This window comes from Pangasianodon hypophthalmus, chromosome 2 (assembly GCF_027358585.1).
Source record: "Pangasianodon hypophthalmus isolate fPanHyp1 chromosome 2, fPanHyp1.pri, whole genome shotgun sequence".
In the NCBI taxonomy this organism is placed as follows: domain Eukaryota; kingdom Metazoa; phylum Chordata; class Actinopteri; order Siluriformes; family Pangasiidae; genus Pangasianodon; species Pangasianodon hypophthalmus.
Genome location: NC_069711.1, coordinates 27,916,370 through 27,943,598, shown reverse-complemented (window position 1 = coordinate 27,943,598; position 27,229 = coordinate 27,916,370). Strand labels below are relative to the sequence as shown.

Sequence of the window (27,229 nt, the reverse complement as noted above, 5' to 3'; positions counted from 1 at the left end):
ATATTTATACAAATGCCTGAAGTTGTAGACAGTTATATGCAAAAATAACAACCAAATCAGAGGGTGCACACTTCATAGAAGCATAATTTTTGAATTGATGATGCTTTAATTTTGTTTTTGAATGTAATTACTCTAGAAGTAACCAAGTCAAAACCTTGCACATGTGCATCTGCAATCGAAGCCAAGCTTAAGAGTGTTTAAGAAAAGCAATTAGTGTCAATTCGTTCTTTTGTTTGTTTACATGTTTTCTTTTGTCACTGCTGTTTCTTTTGTCACACAGAATAGAATGTCTACTTAAATAAAGCAGTCTGTTCAACGTATGAATTGACGTTTCATTGAACGCAAAATGAGTTGTAGCATTGTCGCCTCACAGCTCCAGTGTCCCTGATTCGATCCAGTGTTCTCAGGGTAGACTCCGGCTCCACCATGACCCTAACAAAGATAAAGCAGTTACTGATGATGAATGAATGAATCATAGCACTTCTCCTAGCTCTTCGGTTGGTTGCGGATGTTAAATGAGGGAGAGTTGTTAATGGCACAGACTCATTATCAGGATTACAGAGAGGTCTGAATGCAGACAGGACATCATGTATGGAGTGCTACAACAATTATACAAATTACACCAGCAGGATTGTTTGTCTACTATGGATACTAGGCTATATTGGGGTACATGGGAATGAGGGAATAGCCAATGAAAGATTGATTAAAATTGTAGCAAAGATAAGTTATGACCAAAACTTAGCTCTGTGATTGGAAGGAAATGGGAAGACACCTGTATAAAATAAAGAGGCAGGTAGGCACAGTGAGGGCTGGAGAAAAAAAAGAATGGAGGACATAAAAGATTTTTAAAGAATAAACACCCAGTAGGATTGAGACAGTGGAGTATGCAAAGCAGAAAGAGAGGTTATGATTAACAAATTAGGGCAAAGAACAAATAAGGGCATAAAATATCACATTCATGAAACTAATAACTCAGACAGAACATACCAGGCATTATGTTGTAATATCTAACATGGCTTCTGTACTCCAGCCCAGTTGGTGGCAGTAATGCACCATAACGCCATTAAATAGAAGAAGAAGAAGAAGCAGCTGCGGTTTTAGCAGAGGTGAGTGGCTAATTTAATAACAACACTAATTCATATAGTTTGCGTTGTTCGTTACAAAACATTAATGGTTCATGATCAGTTTGACTATATAGTATATTATATGACAGAATGTGTAGTGTGTATTTATAAATAGAGCGTAAATCTTTGTTGTGACAGGAGCTTAGGTCTGAGCTAGCTAGCTGTGTAGCTACAATAAAACAGGACAGCGCGTGCAGTGCTGCAAACAAAACAGCGGGGTAGTGGGATGCTGTTACCAACCTAAAGTTAATGCTTTTCCCCCAAAAACATCACATCTGAAGTGTTTTCTTTTATTTACGCCACAACAACTTGCCCATGAGAACAGTTCAGTTGTGACAAAACGACACGTCATATGTTTTATTCGTTAATAAAACAAGTTAGTTCATGTTATCACTTACATTGTAGCAGCTGTAAAAAGTCGTTTCGTCACAAACCTCTCTTTTTCCACCTCTCTTTAGGTTAATAAGTTAAAATGCAGATGACCATGTTTAAAAAAATTGTGAAGCCTGAAATCCTGAAAACTTCACATATGTTCATGAACCCCGGATAACCACCAAGAGCACTGTTTTAACATCTGGATACCTTTTGTGTGTGCATGAGACATGTATCATATTGATTTTTCTCTGCTCTCGATTTACTATTTTAAAAAAAATCCCAATTAACAATTTAATCATCCAGGACCAGACAGGAAAACTAGAATTTCCACGTTTTCAGGTTTAAGGAGGGCGTAGTAATATTTCCAGCTGTGCAGTCAGGAACTGCTTGCTGGCAGCGGCAATCACAAAAACTCACCTGGATGGTGGATTTTAACTGATGGTAAGTATATACAGTACTATGCAAAAGTCTTAGGCACTCTTTTTTTTTTTTCTAAACTTTGTATAGATTTTTCTTTTATGACTTCTACATTATTGAGTCTGTACAGAAACTTTTGAGATTTTCAAACATTAGTTTTCCAGCACAAAATTAAATGTTACAGAAAAATGTTTGTATGTCAGTAAAGAAAGCAGCATATTACATAAGAGACACATAATGAAGGCTGCTGGATTTTGCTGCAAAAATAAGAAGCGAGTGTGACAGTCACAGTCTCCAGAAGAACTGTGGCTGGTTCTGCAAGATGCTCAGTAAAACTTACAGCCAATTTCCTTATAAAACTGCATGAATTGTACCTGGGACTACTAATTTTTTTTTTTTTAAAGCAAATATTGACTTTGTTTAATTTATTACTGTTTACTGCTCTTTCTACTATTTATTTCAATGTAGAAACATTTAATTTCATTATTTCTGAATGGGTCTTTGCTCTACAGCATTTCTTTGCATGTGCCTAAGACTTTTTCACTGTACTGTATGTGTGTGGGATTTGAGCTAATATCAGAGAATTCAAAATACCTGCACAAATCATTCCAGATTCATGACAGTTGGCTCATCTCCTGTTTATTGGAGAAAGAGTCTGCTCGTTTGGCATATTTTTGAGTGATACCATGTTTTAGCCCACCCAGCTGTTAAAACGCAGAGCTCCTACGCAGAATACTTAAAGTTTGGGATGTCTGATAATATAATATAAACAGAATAAACATCACTGGATATCATCCATCACTGGACAATTAAATCATTATATTGCACAAGCCTAGTGTGTACACATGTAGAAACCTGTATCACAAAGTCATGTTGTGAACTTGTGACCTTATAGAATGCCATTGTCAATGGCTGTTATTCCCTTTTGAACCTTCTCGCCAAGTTCAGCTTTGGGTCCAAGTGATGGGGAACTCTGGTGGTTATCCGGTTACATACATAACCTAGCGTTCTATTTCACTCCTCCTAATCACCAGGATTTTAACTGTGCTCTAACACTTGGATAACCTATATCAGTAGGTCACAAGGAACCAAATCACCCTAAGACTGACAGGCATTTGGATATGGTTGCTACACTCACTGTGAGAAGATCTTGTGTTGATCTTATAAAATCTGAAGAGGTTTATGGTGATGTGCAAGTAACTGCACAGATCTTCTGGATCAGCATGCCTCTCATAGTGTCAAATGAAACACTCCATGTGGTGTAGCCTGTCACTGTAGGGCTGGGCTTTTAGGCCGTGGTGATGATCCTGCACTGGTGGCACAAAACCCAGCTTAGACGTGCATTGTGTCAGGTGAATAGATGATTCTGTGCCCAAATAGCAGCTGTGCAACTCAAATAGCTCAGTAAGGCATGTCATGGACATGGTAGGGAACATTTGGCAGATTGTCCCTTGTAGAACACTCCTACATCACCAGCTTCACAAATTTGAGATACCTAACCTGGGTTCAGCAAGGTCTCCCCTGAACCTGAAGTTCTCCTAGCCCTTTACTGAGGTGATTAGACATACATAACGTGTGTCATGTATGTTACGTCATAACAGTGGAAAAATACCAGAAGGTGGTTACAAGTAGCTGCAATTGCTAGCATTAACATTTAGTCAGTTTTTTTATTATTATTATTAGCATTAACCTGTTAACAAGGTCAGGAATGCTGCAAAACTGAAGTCGGGACTGTATATAAACATAACGAGTTATTAACTGTAACTAAGATTATTATAAAATATAAAGAAAATAACTTAAATGGCACATGCATGTGCTCTGTGTTGAACAGCAGAGTTACTTAATGAATTCTTATACAGTGACGTAGCCCTGATAAACAAAATGTTGTTTCATTTTCTTAATTTAAACCTGTTCATGTTTTATGAGCAAAGGCACTCACGGTTTTATCTGCTAAACTAAGATGCATCAGAGAAAGATGTTTTGTTACCCTGCTCTGAAGTCAGACAGCAGGTTTTTAAGGGTCGTATAGGATACAAAACAGGAGAAAAGGAAACACATATTATGAAATACAACACACTTTATTTTTGTCAATCTTAAAGCTCCAAACACCACATTTTCCCACAGACATTTAAATCTTCTGACATGATAGACATTGCAATAGTTGGAATCTATCAGCTATTCCAGATACTATCAACAATCGTCCCAAGCCTACCAGCCAGGCTGCCCTAAATAAAAAAGGGATGATGGGCCTTCTTTCCTCATTTTTCTAAGTTGGTTACTGGAACTGCCCATAGTAGCCTGCCTTACAGGAGTGAATCTAGCTTCACTATGATGAATCATATGGTCTACATTGGCACTAGGGATCTTCCCCGGTCATCATGAGACTGAGCGACGTAATGTGCGCAAGAGGGTGGACATGTCCCAGATGGCCTGCTCCTTGGTGGAGGCCAGTCGGAGCTCATCAGCTGAGTATGGTGTAGAGTTATGCCTCTGGCCGCCAGAGGTGACAGGACTGTTTGTATGTATTCTCTGCTCTAAAGAAAAGGCAGAGAGTAAGACATTGACTTACCTGTCAGTGCCTGTTGTTGAAAAGGCAACCCCAAAAGGAAGTGTGTTACAGAGTGATGAGGGCATGAAGGGTGCATCACAAAGCCTCACCCAGTGTAACAGAAGGACTTTACAGATGAGGACCACTGTTGTTCTTCTGGACTAAGAACTATGTGAACCTATTGTTCTGATCTACCTTTTGGATTTTGCTGGAAGAGCACTGTTTTTGCTTCAGTGGTTCTGGGAGGTCCATCGAAGTCTACCATGGCTAATTTGATCACCCGTCTGGAGTTAACGGAGTTCCTTTTTGCAGTTTTTATTTGTCCATGTCCATTTATGGCATTAACTTCACAAGCTCATCAGTGTGAGGCAAGTGCCTTGTGAATTGATCCAGCTGCTCCAGCCATAGTCACATGCTGGTTTGCAGATAGATCAAAAAGCCTGATGTGTGTGACGTAACAAAGGCCATTGACAGTGTTATTTTAAAAGGTGACTTTGGTGACTTCGTGATAAAGGTGTTGACGTGTGCGCACAAGAAGGTAGCCAGGTGTTTAAACGCTGCCCCTTGAGGCTAGTTTATTTACAGTCTAATTTGGTTTGTAACACGAGGCATTCTTATGACTCATTGGCTCTGATTGGAAAAGACTACCTCCTGAGTGATTACACATTGCATTTAGGAGTAGGTTTAAGTCATCAATGCACAGTGTGCTGGAAACACAACACATACACAAGAATCAAGTTTCATAATTACAGCATTTCAGTTTCACACCCTGTGTGTTGGCTTATTTTTATTAGAGTAATATTAATTTATAATATATAATTTGTTCTGTTTGTACTCTCCAGGCACTAACTGCACTTCCATTTGACTCCACTAAAGGCACAGCGAGGTGAAAACAGCCACATGAACTGCAGCTGCATGTCCTCGTGAAGTAAGGCTGTGTAACTGTGTAATTATTGTTACATTTGTTTGGCTTTCTGTCTCTGAGAATCATATCTATACTAGCTAATGTTATGTTAAACAATATACAAACATGAAGAATAAGTGTTTTGGTCACTTTTGATTTTAATATCATAGTTAAGTTCCAGTCTTAAACAAATTTAGTCTTAATTAACAGGATTTCCGATCACATATGTATATAAAAAAATCCACCTGTGTTGCTTTCTTCTTTCAGTTTATATCAACGTTTGCCCTAAAGGAAAACCGACAGATAAAGCAGAAGCACATGAAATAAAGACCTGTCTGGGGCAAGTCAGAAAATGATGCCATTTCCTTCCCCCTCCAAAAGACAGAAAAGTGAGCTTTTCTCACTGCAGTGCCCTTATCTGTAAAAACAGTGATAAAGTTGGTGGTTATTTGCAGCAGATCCATGGACTAACTCAGGGTTATTGTTTAATTGGTTCTCCATTTTCTGAACTCTAAATTTCAAAAGGAAATTTAAGAAAAAACACCAGGATGGGGAAGAAATCTGATCTAAGTGCCTTTGACCGTGGCTTGGTTGTTGGTGCCAGACGGGCTGGTCTGAGCGTCTCTGAAACTGCTGAACTCCTGGGATTTTCACGGACAACAGTCTCCAGAGTTTATACAGAATGGCGCGAGAAAGAAAAAACATCAAGTGAGCGGCATTTCTGTGGGCGAAAACGCCTCGTTAATGAGAAAGGTCAGAGGAGAATGGCCAGACTGGTGCAAGCTGACAGGAAGGCGACAGTAACTGAAATAACCATGCGTTATAACAGTGGTGTACAGAAAAGCATCTCGGAACGCACAGCACGTCGAACCCTGAAGCTGATGGGCTACAGCGGCTCTACTCCTGTCAGCCAAGTACAGGAAATTCAGGCTACAATGGACACAGACTCACCACAGCTGGATAGCTGAAGTAAGGATAATGTCACTTGGTCCGACAAATCTCAATTTGCAGATGGTTTCATGGATTCATCCTGCATTGTATGAACGGTTTGCCTGGTGGTGGTGCAGTGCAATGGGCAATGTTTTTTTTATTTTTTTTCTCTTTTCTGGGGACAAATTAAGCCTCATAATACCAAATGAGTTTTGTTTAAATGCCACACACTACCTAAGTTTTTATTTTTTGTTAATTTATTTATTTTTAATAGCATGTATCTCTACAATACAGCCACAGTATTCTACTGTCTGCTTCCAGCATTTTAACTCACTGCTGCAAAATACAAATCATCTCAAGCTGTTTCAACAAACATGACATCGACTTGAGTGTATTTCAGTGGCTTACACACCCACCAAATCTTAATCCATGTTATTATTTTGCTGCGTGGTTTGGCTCCACTTGTCGTCTTAGAAGGAAACATCACTGCAGATCAGTACAAGGTTCTTCTTTCTGTCTTTTATCCTATGATGAAACCCTTCTATCCTGATGGGGTGGTCTCTGCCAGAATGACAATGTCCCCATCCACAGGTTTGTATGAAAATGATGTGAGATTGGAGATTTTGGAGCAGTATGTTAGTACTCTCTACCACCATCATCAAAATAACACCTGATAGAAAAACTTTTGGAAGAACAGTGTTCATTCCTCCACTACAGTTTCAGAGTCTTATAGAATCTATGCCAAGGTGCATTGAAGCTGTTCTTGTGGCTAATAGTGGCCCAACACCTTATATACCTAAAATCCTTTTTGTTGTTGTTTTTTTCCCTTTGATTTGTTTTGTGTATGTATGTGCATATACACTCAGTGGTCACTTTATTAGGTACATCTACAATGTATCTACATGCACTGATTGTTTTATTCCATAGACTCATGGTATAAGTGCACTTTTTAGGCCAAATATTATCTGATTGCTGCTGGTCTAATGGTGGTCACTTTCCATTGATGGACAGGGTAGGGGGCCAACAAATAATCCAGAACCTGATTATCAGTGTAAATGCAAGGTAGGTACAACTAATAAAGTGGCCACTGATTGTATGTATGAATGCTTGTATATATATGTAAAATGTTTATTATTTTAGGTCATGAATTATGATAGCAATTTTGTTATTCAAAAGTAAAATCATTTGTCAGTAGCACTAATATAATTTGTGACATTGAACCAATGCATGAAATGGATGGAAAGTGAAATAAAAGATTTTTAAAAAGTGATTGTTAAAAAAAAATTAACCCAATAAGTGTATATCCTTCTAGATAAAACTTTTCTAGATTTTAACTTGGGTAATTTTTGACCTGAAATTATTTTGAGGGCACTTTTACACAGGAATAAATCCATTACTTCCATATTTCTTCATGCAATATGTACACTATATTAAGGAATAAGTATGAAGATTGATTTTACCATATAATTTAATATTGATCAGCTCATATTGACAAATTATGTGAGCAACAGTGAAACTCCAAAATAATTCCTGCTTTTTGCTGTTGGCTCTCTAGATAAGTAGATAACATTAATAAGTAAATTAACAACATTGATGTTGGCTAAATATTATTTTGTTGTGAAAGATTCTGGCAAAATTTATTTGGTTGGTGGTTACCAAGATACTCTTGTTAGGTATATCTCATATTATTTTAACATACTGTTTAGTGCAATAGTATTTGGCTTGGGAAATATCCTAAAAACCTAATAAGATGTGAAGCTTAAACATAACACTTTTGTTGAATCCTATTATTAAAAACGATTCAAATATTCAAGGCTGAGTATTCAATCCTGAATATGTGATGCTTACATTGCATAGATGATCTATTAATCTTCAGTTTATCTTCAGTAAGGTGGAAATACACCCTGGAATGGACATGGGTCCATTGCAGGGTACCATGCATACACACATATTCATACTTAGGGGCAATTTAGTGTAGCCAAATTCACCTACTGGCATATTTTTTGTAGTTGGGAGGAAACCAGAGTACCCACAGAAAAGCCACGCAGACACAGAGGGAACCGGCAAAACTCCACACAGACATTAACCTGAGCTCAGGATCAAAGCGGGGACCCTGGAGCTGTAAGCTGGCAGCGCTGTCCCTGCCATCACCGTGCCATCCTGTGTCTAATATTATTTACACTCACTGAGCACTTTAATAGGAACACTACACTAGTACTGGGTAGGGCCTCCCTTTGCTCTCGAAACAGCCTCAATTCTTCATGGCGTGGATTCCACAAGATGTTGGAAATATTCCTTTGAGATTCTGGTCCAAGTCAGCATGATTACATCATGCAATTCCTGCAGACTTTTCAGGTGCACTTTCATGCTGCGAATCTCCCGATATATGACAACCCAAAGGTGTTCTACTGGATTCAGATCCAGTGACTGGAAAGGCCACTGAAGAACTTTGATCTCACTGTCATGTTCATGAAACCAGTTTGAGATGACTTTTGCATTGTGACATGGTGTATTGGCATGCACATGGTCAGCAACAATACTCAAATAGGCTGTGGCATTCAAGCAATGAATGATTGGTATTAACAGGCCCTTAAGTGTGCCAAGAAAACATTCCCCACACCATTACACCACCTCCACTAGCCTGGATTGTTGACACAAGGCAGGTTGGGTCCATGGGTTCATGCTGTTAGCGCCAAATTCTGACCCTACCATCTGTGTGCTTCAGTAAAATCGAGATTCATCAGACCAGGCTACGTTTTTCCAGTTTCAACTGCCCAGTTTTGGTGAGCTTGTACCCACTGCAACCTCAGCTTTCTGTTCTTGGCTGACAGAAGTGGAACTTCAAGGTGGTCTTCAAGGTGCAACATGTTATGCATTCTGAGATGCTTTTCTGCTCACCACAGTTGTACAGAGTGGTTATGAGTTACTGTAGCCTTTCTGTCAGCTCGAACCAGTCTGGCCATTCTCTGTTAACCTCTCTCAACAAGGCGTTTCTGTCCACAGAACTGTGTCTCTCTGGATGTTTTTTCAATATTGCACCATTTTGAGAAAACTCTTGAGAATGTTGTGTGAAAATCCCAGGAGATCAGCAGTTATAGAAATATTCAAACCAGCCCATCTGGCACCAAAACTCATGCCACAGTCAAAAACACTGCGATCACATTTTTCCCCATTCTGATGGATCATGTCAACATTACCCGAAGCTGCTGGCCACTGTCTGCATGATTTTATGTATTGCACTGCTGCCACATGATTAGATAATTGCATGAATGAGCAGATGTACAGGTGCTCCTAATAAAGTGCTCGTTGAGGGTATATTCAATAGCCAACTGAAATTCGGTGTACTGCATTGGGGTTCTGAACTGTAAGTGAATTTCTAAAATTAACAGGGTTACTTTAAAAAAAAAACACATCATGTTTCTTCAGTGTTTGGCAAGCATTTAATAGGGTTAAGAATACAAACCATCAAGAAGCTCAAACAGTATGCTCATCTATAGTTTCTTTAGTGTTCTTTGTAACTTAGCAATAACTGGCCACTTGGGGGTCTGGTGCTTGGACCCCGTAGATCGCTGCTTGTGGCTGTATTATTAGGCTACGTACAGTATATTTATTAGCCTACATATGATGATATTCAGGTGTTTGAACACCCCAAAAATCCACCTCATCACACACACAAATCTCCATGCAGAAAGGATTTAATTTAAACACAATATCTGATTATTCTATTTTCAAGTACAATACAAAGAATGTGCAGAATGATGCCTTCAGCACTGGTCTCTATTGGAGTGAGAGCTGGCACTAAGGCACTAGGATTTCTGATTTTTTTTTTTTTTTTTTTAGCCTACAAAATATTTATAATAAATCTTAAAATAAAATATATATTAATATATAAAATAAATATTAAAGTATTTATAGTAAACAGGAAACCTAGCTAAATAGAAAATCGTTTATTAAAACGTTATGCATTAATTCTATATTTGTTATATTCTAGCTGACTTCAATAGCAGTAGGGCTTATGAATTTATTTTTGATTAGCCCAAATATTTTCTTAATGCATTATGTATGCTATTTCGATAGAGGATTATAATGCATAAATTAGAGGTGTCATTTACCTGATTTGACCCTATATCTAATCACCTAGACTGCAGTAGGACTGAATTGGAGTTTATAAATCAGGTTATTGCATATTTAGTAGGGCTACAAACTGTATTTATTGCTAAATTTATGTCGCATTTGTTGTAGAACACCATCCTAGCTAACCAGCTCCATCCAGTTTTGGCTACCAAATAAACTGGGCTATGCTTTTGATGAAGGATGTTACATCCCAAATGGCTTCCTGCTCTCTATATAAGCGCACTGAATAATAATAATAGAGCGTGTTCTACTACTCACTATGTAGTGGACTTGAGTGCTGGATATAAGCGCTTTGGGATTTAGCCGGACTTCCGCATAGTGACGCAACCGAGGCCACGCCCACTGTTATGGCGCTTCCGGACTGGACGGTGTGTCTGCTTGGTGTTGCAGCCTCGATCTGTGGAGGATTTTGCATTTACCGCCTCCTCAGAAGTCCTGCGAGAAGTTCATGGAAAAGAGGTGTTGTTGCGGATTTGATGGCACGCACGGAGAAACCGCTGTTTTGGATAGCGTAAGTCGGTATATCCTGCTTGATGTATAGTTCATGGCTTCATTGATTTCTATCCTCAGAATTAGCAGAATTAGCGGTATTTTATGTGAATGTTTATTTATATTGTAGCTTCCGTATTTGTCGTTTCATTTCCGGGAAATGGGATGATTCCAGAGACAGGCGTGATTAGGTCAGACATCAGTGCACACACACAGAGTGTGTACACAGAGTCATGCATCCTGAGAGCAGGGATGTTTAAGGTCTGATGTTTTTACTGTATTATAACCTAGTCTTAAAATATCACGGTTTCAGGGGGAGGAAACCCTCCACACAAACTAGTGATAGAATTTAAAGGAAAAAAATATTACAAAATCTTTGTACAAACGTGTCTTTGGATGTCCTTGTATATTTAAAATAGAAAAACAGAAGGAAACAAGATAGAAATCCAATAATTGTTGTTCTTTTTAAAGCTTACATAGTCAGTATTCATCACATTGTCGTTATAAGCAAGATGTGATTTGTTAAAAAAAAAAAAAAGGGAGTATTTTAATTTTAATTTGAATTCCTACATTGGACTTTTAATGACACTGTTATTCACATCAAATGCACAGTCTACAGTTCCCAAACTGTACGCTAAAACTGCAGAAAATAATTGTTTTACCTATTATGAGTCAATTCTGCAATTAACATGCCCATTTCACCCTGGATATGGAGCAGATCAGCATCCTCAGACTCGACATCAACCATCTATCCCCATAGACGTGTAGCTGTTGGGATGGATTTTGGGATTGAACTCCCCATGAAATATTGTCCAGTTCCAAATTGTTACATGTGGATAATTAACGTAACACACATACAGTATAGCTCATTATATATATTTATGAAATATAATATATATATAATGATATTTAAAATATTCATTATATTTTATGTATATCATTATAGTGCAGTTACTACACAATGTTCACAAATTCAATGTCACACAATGTTATTCACTTGTCATCAAATAACATATTGTGAGTAACAGCTGCACAATAATGATGTTGATAAAAGGTTAGCAGAGTCATCACATTTATGCTTCCATATTTAACTGCTCCAAATCTCAAATGAGCAAATGTCCTGTCCCTTAGTTTGTGTAGTCACATTTTATTAGCTGTCCACTGGTGAGAAACAGGACTAGCTAATCAGAATCATGCATCTTTCCATTTCTGCGTGAAAGCCTGAGCTCAGGGATATTGAGGCGACGGTCGATGAAGTATCACAGGTTTTATATCTCTGGTTTTATAAGATAGAATGTCATTTCCCTCTATTACTAGCATCTTATTTTAATCACATTCAGTTGCACTGTCTTAAAGGTATTTTAGGTCAATGTTATTAATAAATCAATATGATATCTGATCTGATGCTATCTGATGTGTTGAGGAGGTAACACATGCCATTAAATATCACATGTATAACATGTCACCTGTATAAGCTATGATAATATGCTGATGACACTGAGAATACTTTTTTTAGGGTTATTTTAGGGTTAATAGGGTTTTTCCCACAAAGTTTTAAGGTTGTTAAACAGCATTAAGTCAAGAAGAAGAAGAATTTCTAACACAGTATTAAAGACATAATGGTTTGTTCTTGTCCAGGTACTCTCTATACACACGGACCAAACTCGGCTACATGTTTTACAAACGCCAGATGAGAAAAGCAAGGGAGAAGTACCCAACTGGCCACTCTAAGACTGAGCCCACAACAATAAATGGTGAGGAGTAATATCTTTGGTGGTCTGTAGTTTTCAAAACTATATATATAGTAGAAAATGTCAAAAATTCACAATGTGGAGGGATTGTTTTGCTTTTTAATCGTTTATAGTTATATTTCATGTCATGGAATGTCCAAGAGACAAGTAATTTCCTGTTATTACTTGCATTATAGCAGCAATAAACTGTCATTCCCTCACCAGCTTCTCTTTTTTAATCCCTCTTTAAGTTAATAAGAAAAAAAAAAATCAACTTGTTGTGTTTCTGAGAAACAAAGTCCTCTGTTCTGAAGACTCTCTGTGGCAGGAAAATTACAGACTGTAACAAAGTGCTGACACTTGAGATTCCTTCCTTGAATTTTAAATAAATGTCTCCTTACAGAAATCTTCACCATATCAACGATTATGTTTTTCTTTGTTAAATAAAAACATGGTTTTAATCCATTTTTTATTAGGCTTAGATTACAAGGAATGTCTGCCATGCAAGTCCATGTTAATGGATTGTTACTGTAGAAACTGTAGTGTATTAGAATGAGCACGTTAATATAAACTTATCATCTGAAGTACATTGAGAACTACCGTCAGAGCTGTTGTTATAGAAAATTTATCCAGACTTTGAGATTTGAGCTTTCACCAGCACTGTGGTATAAGACTTATTATTGCACATTACTACCAGCGTATATATACTTGATTAAACACATTCTTAATTGTTATTATGCTTATATTACTGTAGGTATCAAGATCATTCCATTACCCATCCTGTCTGACAACTACAGCTATGTGATCATTGACACAGCATCGGATCTCGCCGTGGTGGTGGACCCTGCTGATCCTCGCTCTGTCCAGGTAAGGCTGCGTGTCCTCTGAAACTGTTGGAGGAAGCGGTTTGGAATAAAACGTCCCTGCTTTGTCACAAAGGTTTTCCAAGGGGTTTCAATTTATACCCATTTTAATTGTCTTGTACCTTTGTGTTTGCAATTCCATAGTGAAAGCACTGGGATTTGATTTTGTTTCTTCTTGCTGTACTGTAAGCCTGATTAAGTCTAATTATTGGAGATTTTTGGGTACACACATAAGACCTTTTTTTTTTAAACGTATACACATAGACGATCCTTTATCTGATTTCATGATTTGCTACTTTACCTCCACACAGAGTTGTCTGGAAGAGGAAGGGGTGACTTTAGAAGCCATTCTTTGCACACACAAACACTGGTGAGTAGAGAAAGGAGCTGCTGGCCTTGTACCAGTTTATACAGTTTAGTTTTTGAGTCGCCTTCTAATCTAAGCCATGATAAGCCAAGTCAAGGTCGAGGAAATAAATCCACATCTGGATTGATGTGCTTGTAGGACAGAAATGTGGAATGTAAACAGTAGATCTCTCTCACAAGCATACATTTTTATGTGCACGATTACCTTATGTAAACATACGGTACATATGTGTGTGCGTATGTTTCTTTGTCAGGGACCACAGTGGAGGAAACAGAGCTCTAAAAAGGCACCACAGCTCATGTAGGGTGTATGGAAATGCTATGGATAACATCCCTGGCCTTACACAGTAAGTGCATTTCACCACTGGATTCTGACATTCAGCTTCATACTTGTGCTTTAAAGAGCTCCACATTACCTCAACAATTTTATGCCAGACACTGCTGTGCTTAGTAGTGGTACTATAATTTTTAGTGCTGCTAAATATAACTTTAAGCTCTCTGTCGGTGTTGTCTAGCCCTCTAACAGACAAAGATGTCATAGATGTTGGGACACGGCTACAGTTTAGGGCTTTCTACACCCCTGGTCATACTGTGGGTCACATGATCTACCTCCTGGATGGCAGAACTTTCGGGGGTCCCAGCAGCCTCTTCTCAGGAGACCTGCTCTTCCTCTCAGGATGTGGTAAGTCTGAAGATGTCAAGGATCCAAACACCTCAGTTAACTGCATGCGATAATGCCCTTCTACTAAGGCAAAAGGCTGCATCTAGTAGTTTTGTCAAAAATTGTCGTTTAAATATTGCTTTCATGCCATGTCAGGTCCAAAATTTGATTATAAAACTGCTACTTGTTTTGCTGCTACTTGGACGTCAAGAAGACTTTAGTCACTTCGTTATGTTGCGCTTTCTGTAGATAAGACTAGCTGAAGTATTTGTGATGTAGTATTCATGGAATTGTATTCATGGCTCCAAATGCTACAATTCATCTCTTTTTGGAGTCTGTACCAGAAAAGTTCCAAATGACAGTTCATTTTTGATGTCATTAATTTTGAGTGGTCATACAGTCTCATACAGCCGTCCAAGAAAGTAGCACGTTGGTCAGTAAGAGCTCATATCAACACTCTTGTCTTTGGATACACACAATGGGCCTCATTTATCAACCTTTTAGTAAAGGTGCATGTACATGTTTTTGTAGGCCAAACCATGTCAAAGCTTACTGTCAGATTTACAAAAGGTTTGGTAACACTAATTTTCTTCATACTGACATGTGTATGTTGACAAAATGCCAGTCAGCCATAGATTACCAAGCACAATCAAAGCACAGCTGATTCTCATTTAGTGTCGGCCACAAAACTCCACAAAAGGCAATGCACACAGAGCTGAAAATGACAAAATGGCGAACAAATGGTGAAAGAGCACCTCCTAAGGGTGACGTGAGCTAAATATTCCAGTAATGCCACACAGCCATTGCAGCTGGTCGGCTACAATAGACACACTAACTCTGACACCATTTCTGTTGTACTATTGATTGGCTATTCTAATTTGTCTTAATTTATGGGTTTGTTTTGTTCCTTCAAGTCATTTATACGAAATGACAATGTTTTACAAAATTTGCACTAAATTAAAGTGTGCAATTAAAATAAATAAACTATTTAAACTTGTCAACATAATCTGTATAGAACATTGCAGTAACTCACTCCAGTCATACAATCTGAAGCCTATCAATTGAGGTTGACACTGAGTCTCTTATATGTTAATTTACACAAACTCAGGAGCTTTGAAGAAGAAGAACTGACTTGTGGCCAAGTATGGTGACCCATACTCGGAATTTGTGCTCTGCATTTAACCCATCCAAGTGCACACACACAGTAGTGAACACACACACATCGTGAACACACACCCGGAGCAGTGGGCAGCCTTTTTTGCTGCGGTGCCCGGGAAGCAGTTGGGGGTTCGGTGCCTTGCTCAAGGGTCTCACCTCAGTCGTGGTATTGAGGGTGGGAGAGAGCGCTGGTCATTCACACCCCCCCCCCAATCCCTGCCGGACCTTACAAGTCCGACTCTCTATCTATTATGCCTCTAGTAGTATTCAAATGTATTGCTGGACAAACTGGATTTTTATAAATATGACATTTCTTGTGTAAATGCTCCTGACTTACGAATATATTCATTTGCATCCAGTGTGATAAATGAGACCTAATCTGTATCCATTAGTTGCATGTTAATTTGTAGATTTTTCTAACTCCAGTCTATTAAATGTAGCGTCATAGTTAGATATTAATATGCACATGTTACACTTATGTAGCTACTTATATTAGAATTTGGGATTGCTATTAGATTTTTATACATGTTTAGAGTTAAACAAAATGCCTTGTAGAAATGGCAATGTCTTGAAAGCCTGTCCCAAGCCATGAGGGTCTTTAAAACATTCTTTGCCTTTTTAGGGCGAATGTTTGAAGGCACTGCTTCAACAATGTTATCATCACTGGACATAGTTGGCTCTCTGAAGGAAGACACTCTGCTCTGGCCTGGTAAGGCACTAGTGTTATGCATCTAACATATTTTAAAATTTTTCCGGTTGATCTGTCTTCCAGTGATGATAGCAATAGCTCATGTAGTGCCCAAGTTAGGGCAAGAGAGGAGGGATAGTGAAGGAATTTATGTCGTAAAGCTGAATTCTATAACCTAAACTCTTTTTTAGGCCATGAGTATGCTGAAGATAACCTGCTGTTTGCTGCAGAGGTGGAGCCTGGTAATGTGGTGCGTGAACAGAAGTTACAGTGGGTCTTGCAACAACGAGGTCAACGACTGTGCACAGTGAGGGAGTCTTCTGCAGTTCATTTAGCTTTACTCCTATTAAAACTACTACTCTTATTGCCTCTATCTTTATGGATAAATTAGGAATGAAGATATGGTCTCACTGGAACATATCCCACAGTTAACCTACATGTCCATGTCCCCTGTGTTATCATTTAAAAAAAAATTATCCTTCCCTCATCCTAGAGCCCATCTACTCTGGAAGAAGAGAAGCAGTACAATCCGTTTTTGAGGAGCCATGCTCTGGATCTTCACCATGCTCTGGGCCTGCAGCAGAACCAAGATGAGGACTGGACCTCGTATAGGGCCCGAGTTTTAGAGGAGCTACGCAGACGAAAGGACATTTACAAGGGCCGATAGGTGCCACGAAAGGTGCTTTGATGTCAAGGAAGAAACCGATATAAACCCAATCCAAGTGGCCCTGTTGTATTCCTCACTCAGAGTGCCTGGTATTGCTCCAGATGGAGATCACACACAGAAATGTAGGCTCTGAAGTGAAATGTAAAGGCTAGAGTTTGCACACTGATACTAAGCTATATATATGGGCATTATTGAGATACAGTTGGTTGAACACTGAGGCTAAAATGACTGTGTGAGAGTTTTTTCAGACTTTGTAGAGTGATTTCTATTCTAACCTAGGTTAGTTTCTATATTTAAAATATAGAAAATGTAAACATTGCTAGCTCTGCACAGAACAGCTCTCCATGTTTATTTTCTATTAAACCTAACACATGAACTGGTTTATATAATTAGTAGGCACTTATGTATTATGTATATCTACCTTATACCTACAGCCATGGGCCATTTCATTAGGTATACCTACAATGTAGAGGCACTTTGTATATATACACTTACTTACGGTAGCCCATCTGTTACGCACAATTGGTTGGATACCCATCCAACCAACCAGAGAGACCACTACCGACCAGATACTGTTTGGGCAGTGGACCATTCTCAACACAGCACTTACATGGCCATCACTACACATAATCTGAAGCTAGTAATGAATGTAATAAAATAATATTAATGGATTCTAAAGAGATGTTTATATAACATTTAATGAAGGAGTCTCCAGTGTCAGCATGTTCGAACAGTAAATTTTTCACCATGGGAAAGTCTTCAGGATGGAAGACTGTTATGGTCCCATGGTCTTCCATTTCCATTGATAAACAGATGATGAATTACACACAGGATTAAATGAGCTACAATAAGTACACTATATGGCCAAAGGTATGTGGACACCTGACCATAACACCTACAATATATGAGCTTGTTAGATATCCCGTTCCAAAACCAAGGGCATTAATATGGAGTTTGCCTTCCCTCCACTTTTTTCAGTTAGAACAGCCTCCACTCTTCTGGAAAGGCTTTCTATAAGAATTTTGATTGTGTCTTTGGAAATTTGTGGGGATTCAGTCAAAAGAACTTTTGTGAGGCCAGGCACTGATGTTGGATGAGAAACCATAGCTTGCAATCGACTTCCAATTCATTCCAAAGGTGTTCAGTGGGGTTGAGGTCAGGGGTCTGTGCAGGTCACTGGAGTTCCTCTACACCAAACTCATTAAACCATGTGTTTATGGACCAGGCAAGGGCCTTTGGCAAACTGTTGCCACAAGCTTGGAAACATACAATTGTCTAAAATGGTTTTGTATGCTCAAGCATTAACATTACCATTCACTGGAACTAAGGGGCCTAGCCTAAACCATGATAAACAGTCCCAGAATATTATCCATCCTCCACCAAACTTTATTGTTGGCGCTATCCATTCTGGTAGATGGTGTTCTGGCCTCCACCAAACCCAGATTCCTCCATCAGACTGCCAGATAGTGAATGGTGATTTGAACACATTTCCACTGCTCCAGAGTCCAGTGGCAATGTGCTATACACCACTCCAGCCAACGCTTGGCATTGCACATATGACCTTAGGCTTGTGTGCAGCTGCTTGACTATGGAACCCTATTTCTTGGAGCTCCCGACACAGTTCTTGTGCTGATGTTGCTTCCCGAGGCAGTTTGGGACTCTAGTCAGTGATGCAACAGAGGCTAGGCAGTTTTCACATTGTACACAGTTCAGCATTCGGCGGCCCTGCTTTGTGAGTTTGCATGGTCTACCACTTCATGGCTGAGCTGTTGATGCACTTAGATGCTTCCATTTCACCATAATACCCTTTACAGTTGACTGGGGCAGATGTGGCAAGGCAGAAATGTCATAAACTGACTTGTGACAAAGGTGGCATCCTATGACAGTGCCACGTTTAAAGTCACTGAGCTCTTCAGTACGACCCATTCTACTGCCAGTGTTTGTCTATGGAGATTGCATGGCTGTGTGCTTGATTTTATGTACCTGTTAGCAGTGGCTGAAACACCAAAATTCAATAATTAAGAGGGGTGTGCACAATACCTTTGGCTATATAGTGTACCTGTACACCTACAGTGTGCACCTATTAGGTAGGTCTTAATTAAAAATGTTATTGTTCTGTGCAAAGCTAACCTAATACTGAGGCCATTGTAAACGGAGATGTAGTGATTTTAATAATGAGCTTTTTGAACAATGGTACTGGTACGAAATGCACACCACTTTTTCCTCTCTGTGAACATTAAACCGAGCAACTCTGATTGTTGTCTCTGCGGTGCGTTTAGCAGGTGTATGGTAACAGCAATAAGAATTCCGGAAGTGTGCTTGTGCTAGTATTTATCCGCGAATTCGGTAACAAAAAACATAAACATTGTACCTGTTTACGGCTTACTGTAGTAAATACCATCATTTCATAATATTATACTCTACTTATTAATGCATTATGACCTATAGTCAAACTCGCTGTTGCGAATTGCAGGATTATCAGCTGCGCATCTACAAACAGATTTACGGTAAGGTATATACACGTTCGCCTCATCGTCGCCATGGATACCAAGGACTCGAGCGAGTTTGGGAGATGAGCGCAACATCTTTGCAACTTCACGTCTTTCTAACTTTTATTATCGTTATACCGGTATTTTGGAGCTTCCTCAAACCTGCTCTTTTGTAAATGTAGCTAGTTTGTTAAATCTTAGCACATTTACTGTTAGCAAGCAGCGGAGCTAGCTGAATAGGGTCAGTTTGCATCTGTATGTAACACAACAAAGGTTCTAATAAAGCTGCACATATCTGCTATTTGTACACAACACAGTTAACTAGCTGGATTTTTAAAGAAACTTATGATTCAGACGTACTGCACTCTGTTGTAAGCTGTTTAAAGTCCATGTTTAAACTGAAAGATATGAAGGAAACTGCAGCGCTGACTGAAAAGACAGAAGAACTGAAAGCCTCGAATGAAGCATTAGAGTTTCTTTCCAGCATTGGTAAGTGACTCATCATCATCATCATCATCATCATCATCATCTTTATACTTGGACCCCAGAATCCTGTCTAAACTTTATGAGATGGTCCTTTATCAGAGCTGCCTGTTCTGGGATCAGTGATCTCTACTACTAGTAGAAACAGTTGCCATCTGGTAATGACAGAAGTCTTAGGCACTGAGCTGTACTCTTACCACTGACCTTTCACCTGCTCCAGTGTCTTTACTTTATTATTAGTTCTCATACTAACTAGGTGCAATTTTCTGCAGTGAGATGATGCACAAACATTGATGCACATACTAAGAAATAACTTACAGATTGGCTAATTATTTCAGATTTGTGTTTTCAGCTATCTTTGTAGTGATGCAATATATCAAAACTGTGATACAAGACAAGAACTACACTGTGGGGCCAAAAGTTTGTGGACACCTGACCATCAGACTCATGTGCTTTTTTGAACCTCCCATTCCAGATTTAGTTCCTCCTTTAGTTGCTGTGTGAACAACCGCCACTCATCTGGGAAGGCTTTCTACTGGATTTTGGAGTGTGGCTGTGGGGATTTGTGTTCATTCAGCCACAAGAGCATTAGTGAGGACAGACACTGATGTTGGGTGAGGAGGTCTGGGGTGCAGTCCGAGCTCCAGATCATCCCAAAAATGTTGAGTGGGATTGATGTCAGGGTTCTGTGCAGGACACTTCCTCATCAACCTTGGCAAACCATGTCTTTATGGACCTTCATGGTTGTCATGCTGGAACAGGTTTGGTCCTCTTAGTTCCAGTGAAGGGAAAGCTACAGCCTTCAAAGACATCCTGTACAGCTGTGTGCTTCCAACTCTGTAGCAGCAGTTTTGGGAAGGCCCACATATGGGTGTGAGGGTCAGGTGTCCACATAATTTTTTCCCATATACTCTGTCTGTCTGTCTATCACTCTATCTATCCTTTATTGTAACATTTTATATCATATCAGAATGTTTGGCTACAAGATCTTCTTATCTATTGAAATGCTACACTATATGGCCAAATGTTTGTGGACACCTCACCATCACACCCATATGTGGGCCTTCCCCAAACTGCACAGAATCATCACTGCTCAAACTCTTGTGGGCACAAATCCTGACAACCACGTTCCAAAATCAAGTGGAAAACTTTCCCAGAAGAGTGAAGGCTGTTATAGCAGCAAAGAGGAAACAACTCAACATTAATACCCATGGTTTTGGCATGGGATGTTCAATACTCATGTATCCACATACTTTTGGGCATATAGTGTAGTTTATTGCTCCTGCTGCACATTGTAGTGTTATAGTTGCAGCACAAGACCAGAGGTTTTTCAATTTGGAACATTTGTAATTTGTCAATGTTCTCCTCACATTTTGGCAGCTTAGACTCCAGTGTTTATAGTGTTCCAGACTCCTCAAGGTCATCAGAAGGTTGTGAGTTCAATCCCTAGCACTACCAAGCTGCCACTGTTGGGCCCTTATTTGCCCTCTGACCCTAGCTTCCTAACAAGCTAGGATAAACAAAGAAGCAAAGAAATGAACTTTCACGGTACTTGAATATGTGACAATAAATGCTGTCTTTTTCTAAATGAAAATTCAAACATTAGCGTTCAGCTTTTCTAGTCTAGCCAGCAGCATACATGTGTTTTGGTGGCATGGGTTTAGGAGCACAGAAGGGATGGGCTGTATTTGTTTGGGTTTTGAGTTTCAAATCAGGTTCCGCTAACTTCCATAAACTTGGCACTAGCCTTTAAATCATTGTGGGTGCTTACATTTATATTGATTAGGCAGACAAGTATTTGCATATCCAACATGATTTACAAGTGAAGCAGGAATGCAATCCAAGTATAGAAAAAAACAATGCTATCTTGATCAGCATGTCCAAATTATATTAAAATGGACTTGGTAATTGTTGTTGTTTTTTTATTGGTCTTTCAGGACCTAAAGATGTAGATCAGTGCCTGTTTGTGGACTCTATGGTGACTGTTTCTGACACTGGCAGAGAGCTAGGAGAGTTCTGTGTTAGTGTACAGAAGGCCAGCTATAATGATGAACCTTGTTATTTGGTACACGCTAACAGCCATGGAGCAATCGACAACATCCCATGTGGCACTTCTATTACGGGTGAGTCCAGCACAGTACCATGGCCTCTTCTTTGAGTAAGGTTCCACAAATTCCAATCAGCGGAGTTATTTTGTCATTCTGTGCAAATCTTTTTACTATAATTAACTGTACTTGTACCTACAACTGACAGCTTATGTATCCAGGAGCCTTGACACACTAGAGGAGAATCATAATGAATATATGAAGGTATTATCTATCTATCTATCTAGAATTTTCATTTATGCATTATATCATTTCATTTATTTATATATTATAGCTATGTTCTTCAACATCTGTGTTGTTCATAAATGACTTCACATCACAGTAATACTTAATCCTCGAGAATTTTCAGACATGTAGCTTATTTATTCATTGTTGTGTTGTAAATGCTACAGCTGCAGGAACACACACTGGACAAGAAGGTACACATAGTGAGGCAAGGCAGTCATCTAGTGGTGAATAGAGTCATCACAGAGAAAGACGTAAGAACAGTGGTTTCATTTTCTAATGCTACATAAATAATAAACTGTCATCTCCATGTGTTTACTTGAGGCTTGAGTAAAACCTTACAATAAGATTATAGTAGGTGCATGATTTTGTCTTTTTTTTCTACTGTAATTAAAAATATCCAGAGGACCAAAGTCAGTTAACTATTTTCGTACATTTCTGCTTTCTTGTAGGAAGTGAAGAAGCAAGCATTCACATTCCCTCTGCATTCTCTACAAGGTTTCGTGTCTGAGGCCTCCAACCTCCTGATCCAGCGCATTTTGGCCCAACAGAAGAAAGTTCCAGAAAATTTGACATTCCTGTCATTTGATGCTGACACCCAGATTGGCGTGTCAACCTACGTATGTATTTATATTTGATTTTTTTTTTTGTTACTGCCCGTATTTTTTCATGTGAGAATATGAGAGTTATTGTGCCTTAAGTATTCACCCTCCTTGAAACTTTTCACATTTTCACATTTTTCAGTCATACAACCTAGAAATGAAAGGGACTCATAAAGCATATGAGTTCATAAAGCATAGTTTTGTGGAGTTTTCTGTCTATGTTTGTCCTATGAACAGTTTCTCCCAATGAAGCTGGGAAAAAATCCACTTGTTCATCATGATAGGCAAGTACTCATGTTAAACTTGCACAATTGCACAGCTTATTTACCAAACAGCTGCTTATTTTCTTGCTTACGTATTATTTAGTTTTCATACTACTCTATGTGGAATATACGAGTATATGCATGTTGACTGTATGTTGACTGATATGGTATGCTTTATTTGTTGTGGTGTGCTGGGACCGTACACCAAGATAAATTCCTAATCCATTTTTAATGTATATGGCAAATAAAATCAGAGATACCCTTGAGGGATAAATACTTATGAATACTTATTACAAGAATCTCAGTCGGATGGATGGACGCACACATGAACAACCTGAAAAAAAAAAAAAAAATGCTGCTACCATTTAGTGGCAGAGGCATAAAACTGGAAAGAATATGACACAACCATGACTCTTCCTAGAGGAGGCCATCCAACAAAAACAATAATCAGTGACTGGGTAAAGAGTGTATTATTCAGAGAAGTAACCAAGGATAGATAGTCAGCTCAAATGGGAGAAGCTGTACACTAGACAGCCATAGACTGGACATTCCACAAAGCTGGGCTGTATGGAAGAGTGACAAGCCATACAAAATCATGTTCTTTAGGAAAAAAAGTTCTCTAGGAAAAAAGTTCTTTCATCTGATTTTACCAAAATTGAAATTTCTTGGCATGGCAAAAACTCTACTTTGCATGGAAACTCAATACTGCTCATCCCCCAGAGAACACCATCCCCCACAGTGAAGCATTGTGGCGGTAGCACCATACTGAGAGTTACCCTTGGCTTCTTGGGTGGATCTCTGACTAATGCTTTCCTTACCTGCTCACTGACTTTTGTTCAGAGTTTGGGATTGGGACGTTCAAAGTTTGGGATTTTTTTTTTTAAATAATCAAACACTGATTGATACTTTTCCAGAGTGTTTTCTTGGAATTGTTGTGATAGCACCTTGGTCTTCATGATGCTACCCTTAACACAATATATCCATTGATTCTCTACTCTTATAATTTACAATAAGCGTAATAATTAAAAGCCTGCTTCACTGTAATTCAGAGGGAGCTGGAGGTCAAGAAGCAGGTGGTTGGCGAAGAGGTGGTGGAGGTGTTTGGCATTGAGAGGACTGTCTCGTCGGCAGAAAAAAACCCTGCAACCTGGCACTGCTACTTCCTCCCAGATGGGTAGGACCTCTTCCTCTTTCTTGATTAAGGAATACAACTCTGGGTCTGTTCAGGAACTAAAAACAGTCACACAGTCTGTTTACTGTAACTAGTCACAGTATAAAATATATTAACTCATGAACGGGTCATGAGACTTGTGTTATCTGCTTTTATGACTTTTTTTTTTTCACTCCAGACATTTAGCCAGCAGAGTGCAGGTGGGCTCATCAGTAACAATGAGCCTCTTACAGCTTCCTCCTGTAGTCAGTGAAGGTCTGTATATTGTTCCCTTTCTTTCCAGTGATTATATCTATGTCCGAAACATGACACAAAATCATCTGTTTTTTGTTTTCAGATGAGAGAGATCATAAGTCAGTCTGTGAGAAGAAGCCCTTGGTCTGGGAAGAGGACATCGAGCTGTACTCAAAGTTTTTTGACAGAAAGGTAGCTATCCATGATTAAATTCAATGATTTAAATGACGGAAACCAGAATATGTTGTACCAACAATAGAGAAACAGCATATACTACTATTGCCTATAATGTAGCCAATGTGTTAGAAAGTCTCTTAACGCTGGAATACTATTTTTCACACTCCCACATGATCATCCACATATGACTCAGTAGTGCATAGCAGAGCACTTACCAGCTTGCTAATCAGCTAGCAGAGTAATGACAGTTATTCAAGCTGCCATGTTTGCCACAGATGTTTGCCTTTTGGGCAAGTTCTGCTCCTCAAGTCTACAGTCATGTTGACTTTCACAATCATCACATCTGGCATACGTGACTGATGGTGGCAGGGATTTCCCCAAAAGGGAATTGGTGGGAAATTCAGAGAGTTCATGTTAAAAAGAGTATTCAAAGGAGCCTAATTTTAAAGAAACTTCTGTTGTCAGTAATAACTAAAATAATAACCTTTTACCAAGCCTCCATGAACAGATTATAAAAACTGCATAGTGTACACTGGGACTGTGTTAGAGAGAAGAATAGCACTATCCCAAAATAGTAACTGATTTGCATGTTAAGAACACAGGCTAAGTGTCTTTCTGTCCCTTCTGATCTCTTCATTGTAGGAAGAGCTGAAGGCTGATCACTCGTCCTATGTTAGACAGCACCCTGAGCTTAAAGCACTACTGGCTGACTTCCTGCAAATGCTGCTGTTGAGAAAGCCTCAGGATGTTTTCTCCTTTGCCCGTGACGTCTTCATTCCTTTTGACTCTCAGCGCCCACCAGACAGCACCTTCAACACATCACAAAATATAACAGCTGCACAAGATGAGAAGTCCCAGCCAGTCAGGCTTTAATGTTTTGCAGTGAATATTTTAATAAAGCTTTTCCATTTGTGCCAGATATGAACCTTCTCTGATTATGGTGTTGTTGGACATGACCAAAACCTTTGAAGCATTTTCTTGGACTGACTCTTTCCTTTTCTTTCTATCAAAGTTTCCAGTGGAATCAAAGCTTTGACTTCCCCAATCCTAAAACAGTTGGCCACATGCAGTATTACTCACTGAGTATATTAAAACCCCCGGGGGTAGTCTAATTCCTTATGCACTAAAACAAGGATACCTGCAACTAAGGAGTCCAGTTTGCCTTTTGGTTTAAAAAATATAGAAAGTAACATTTGTCAAAATATATTTTTTGTTCACCAAAATCTCCAAATCAGTTGATATTTAATAGATAAAAGCAAAATTCTGAAAATTTTTCTCATATGAACACAGTGATTATAATAAGCTTCAAACCACTGTAACATCATTCATTCATTCTTTAAGACAGACAGGAGTACACACTAGATGGGACTCCAGTCCAACATAAGGCACCAAGCACACACATTTCCATGCATTTGTAAGTAAACATGCAAAAGTTAGTAAGTAAGGCTTGCAAAAGTATTCAGTCCCCCTGTAATTGATCAGATTTGTCTGAATAACTAATGATATATACACATATACTTCCTGTCAGTATTTTATTGCAGACTCATGTGCTCTTACAGTGAATTTTCAAAGTCAAAATAAATTACTGGTGAGTAAATATTTCAAAGAAAATCAAAAACTGAAAAATGCTGCTTGTATAAATATTCAACCCTGAGGTTCTGGAAGCTCCAGATGAAAGATATTGTCTTAAGGAGGACACGATGTACTTATAATTGGCCTTCACCTGTGAAATGTAATATAAGCAGCTTCCATTTTCTGAACAAAACCCTTAGTTGAACTGTCATTGAAGAGACTGTTAGTCTGAATTCTGCATTCTAAGGAAGTTAAAAATAAGGTAATAGAATTTCATAACTTAGGAATAGGGTGTAATATATCTATGAAGTTGGACAGTAAGCACTGTTGTATCAATATTGAGGAAGTGGAAGCTGCATCACACCACCCAAGCACTAACTAGACAAGGCCTTCTCTCAAAACTCAGTGCAAAACGAAGACAGAGACTGGTGAGGGAAGCCACACTGAGGCCAACAGTCACTCTGAAAGAGTTACAGAGTACATTGGCTGAGAGTGGAGTGAAGGTGCACCAGACAACCATGAGCTCTGCATAATTAACTGTAGGTCCTGAGAGGATAGCTAGAAAGAAACCTTTGCCCAAGAAGAGCCATATGAAAGCACAAGAGCGACCCAGTGAAGATGTGTTTTTTGGTGTGATGAGACCAAGAACAAGATACTGAATTTGGGCAAGTTTCAAAGCGCTATTTGTGGTGCAAACCTAACGCAGGCCGTATGTCAGTTAACACCATCCCTACAGTGAAATATGGTGGTGGCAGCATCATGCTCTGGTGACACTTTTCATCCTCAGAACCTGGGCATCTTGTTAAAAAATGTAGAGAGAATACATGGAGAAAAATACAGGGAGATATTATAAG

At 39.0% G+C, this 27,229-nt stretch overlaps 2 protein-coding genes and 1 long non-coding RNA gene across 3 annotated transcripts; all 3 read left to right on the top strand.

Moving 5' to 3' along the window:
- The first annotated feature begins 758 nt into the window (after nucleotides 1-758).
- LOC113538277 (uncharacterized) lies at nucleotides 759-5,910 on the top strand. The gene is made up of 3 exons (XR_003403830.3): nucleotides 759-1,106; nucleotides 5,307-5,392; nucleotides 5,636-5,910. It is a non-coding gene; the product is annotated as an uncharacterized LOC113538277 (long non-coding RNA).
- A 426-nt stretch (nucleotides 5,911-6,336) lies between these two features.
- On the top strand, nucleotides 6,337-17,732 carry pnkd (PNKD metallo-beta-lactamase domain containing). Its single transcript, XM_026933214.3, has 9 exons — nucleotides 6,337-10,943; nucleotides 12,560-12,675; nucleotides 13,406-13,518; nucleotides 13,826-13,884; nucleotides 14,135-14,227; nucleotides 14,396-14,562; nucleotides 16,322-16,408; nucleotides 16,579-16,694; nucleotides 16,881-17,732. Exons 1-9 carry the CDS (start codon nucleotides 10,780-10,782, stop codon nucleotides 17,052-17,054), a joined length of 1,089 nt encoding a protein of 362 aa, XP_026789015.1. The 5' UTR covers nucleotides 6,337-10,779; the 3' UTR covers nucleotides 17,055-17,732.
- Nucleotides 17,733-17,880: 148 nt separating this feature from the next.
- Nucleotides 17,881-25,722, top strand: catip (ciliogenesis associated TTC17 interacting protein). The gene is made up of 9 exons (XM_026933211.3): nucleotides 17,881-20,032; nucleotides 21,964-22,149; nucleotides 22,280-22,335; nucleotides 22,524-22,610; nucleotides 22,809-22,976; nucleotides 24,271-24,395; nucleotides 24,571-24,647; nucleotides 24,730-24,818; nucleotides 25,446-25,722. The coding sequence occupies exons 1-9, from the start codon at nucleotides 19,933-19,935 to the stop codon at nucleotides 25,674-25,676; spliced, it is 1,119 nt and encodes a 372-aa protein (XP_026789012.3). The 5' UTR covers nucleotides 17,881-19,932; the 3' UTR covers nucleotides 25,677-25,722.
- Nucleotides 25,723-27,229: the final 1,507 nt, after the last annotated feature.

Bases quoted from the DNA above. Each gene is read 5' to 3' on its own strand.
- catip (XM_026933211.3), top strand. From the start codon at position 19,933: ATGTTTAAACTGAAAGATATGAAGGAAACTGCAGCGCTGACTGAAAAG. The intron at 22,611-22,808 runs GTAAGAACAGTG...GCTTTCTTGTAG, and splicing joins GAGTCATCACAGAGAAAGAC to GAAGTGAAGAAGCAAGCATT. The intron at 24,396-24,570 runs GTAGGACCTCTT...TTTTCACTCCAG, and splicing joins TGCTACTTCCTCCCAGATGG to ACATTTAGCCAGCAGAGTGC.
- pnkd (XM_026933214.3), top strand. From the start codon at position 10,780: ATGGCGCTTCCGGACTGGACGGTGTGTCTGCTTGGTGTTGCAGCCTCG. The intron at 13,519-13,825 runs GTAAGGCTGCGT...ACCTCCACACAG, and splicing joins CTGATCCTCGCTCTGTCCAG to AGTTGTCTGGAAGAGGAAGG. The intron at 16,409-16,578 runs GTAAGGCACTAG...ACTCTTTTTTAG, and splicing joins AGACACTCTGCTCTGGCCTG to GCCATGAGTATGCTGAAGAT.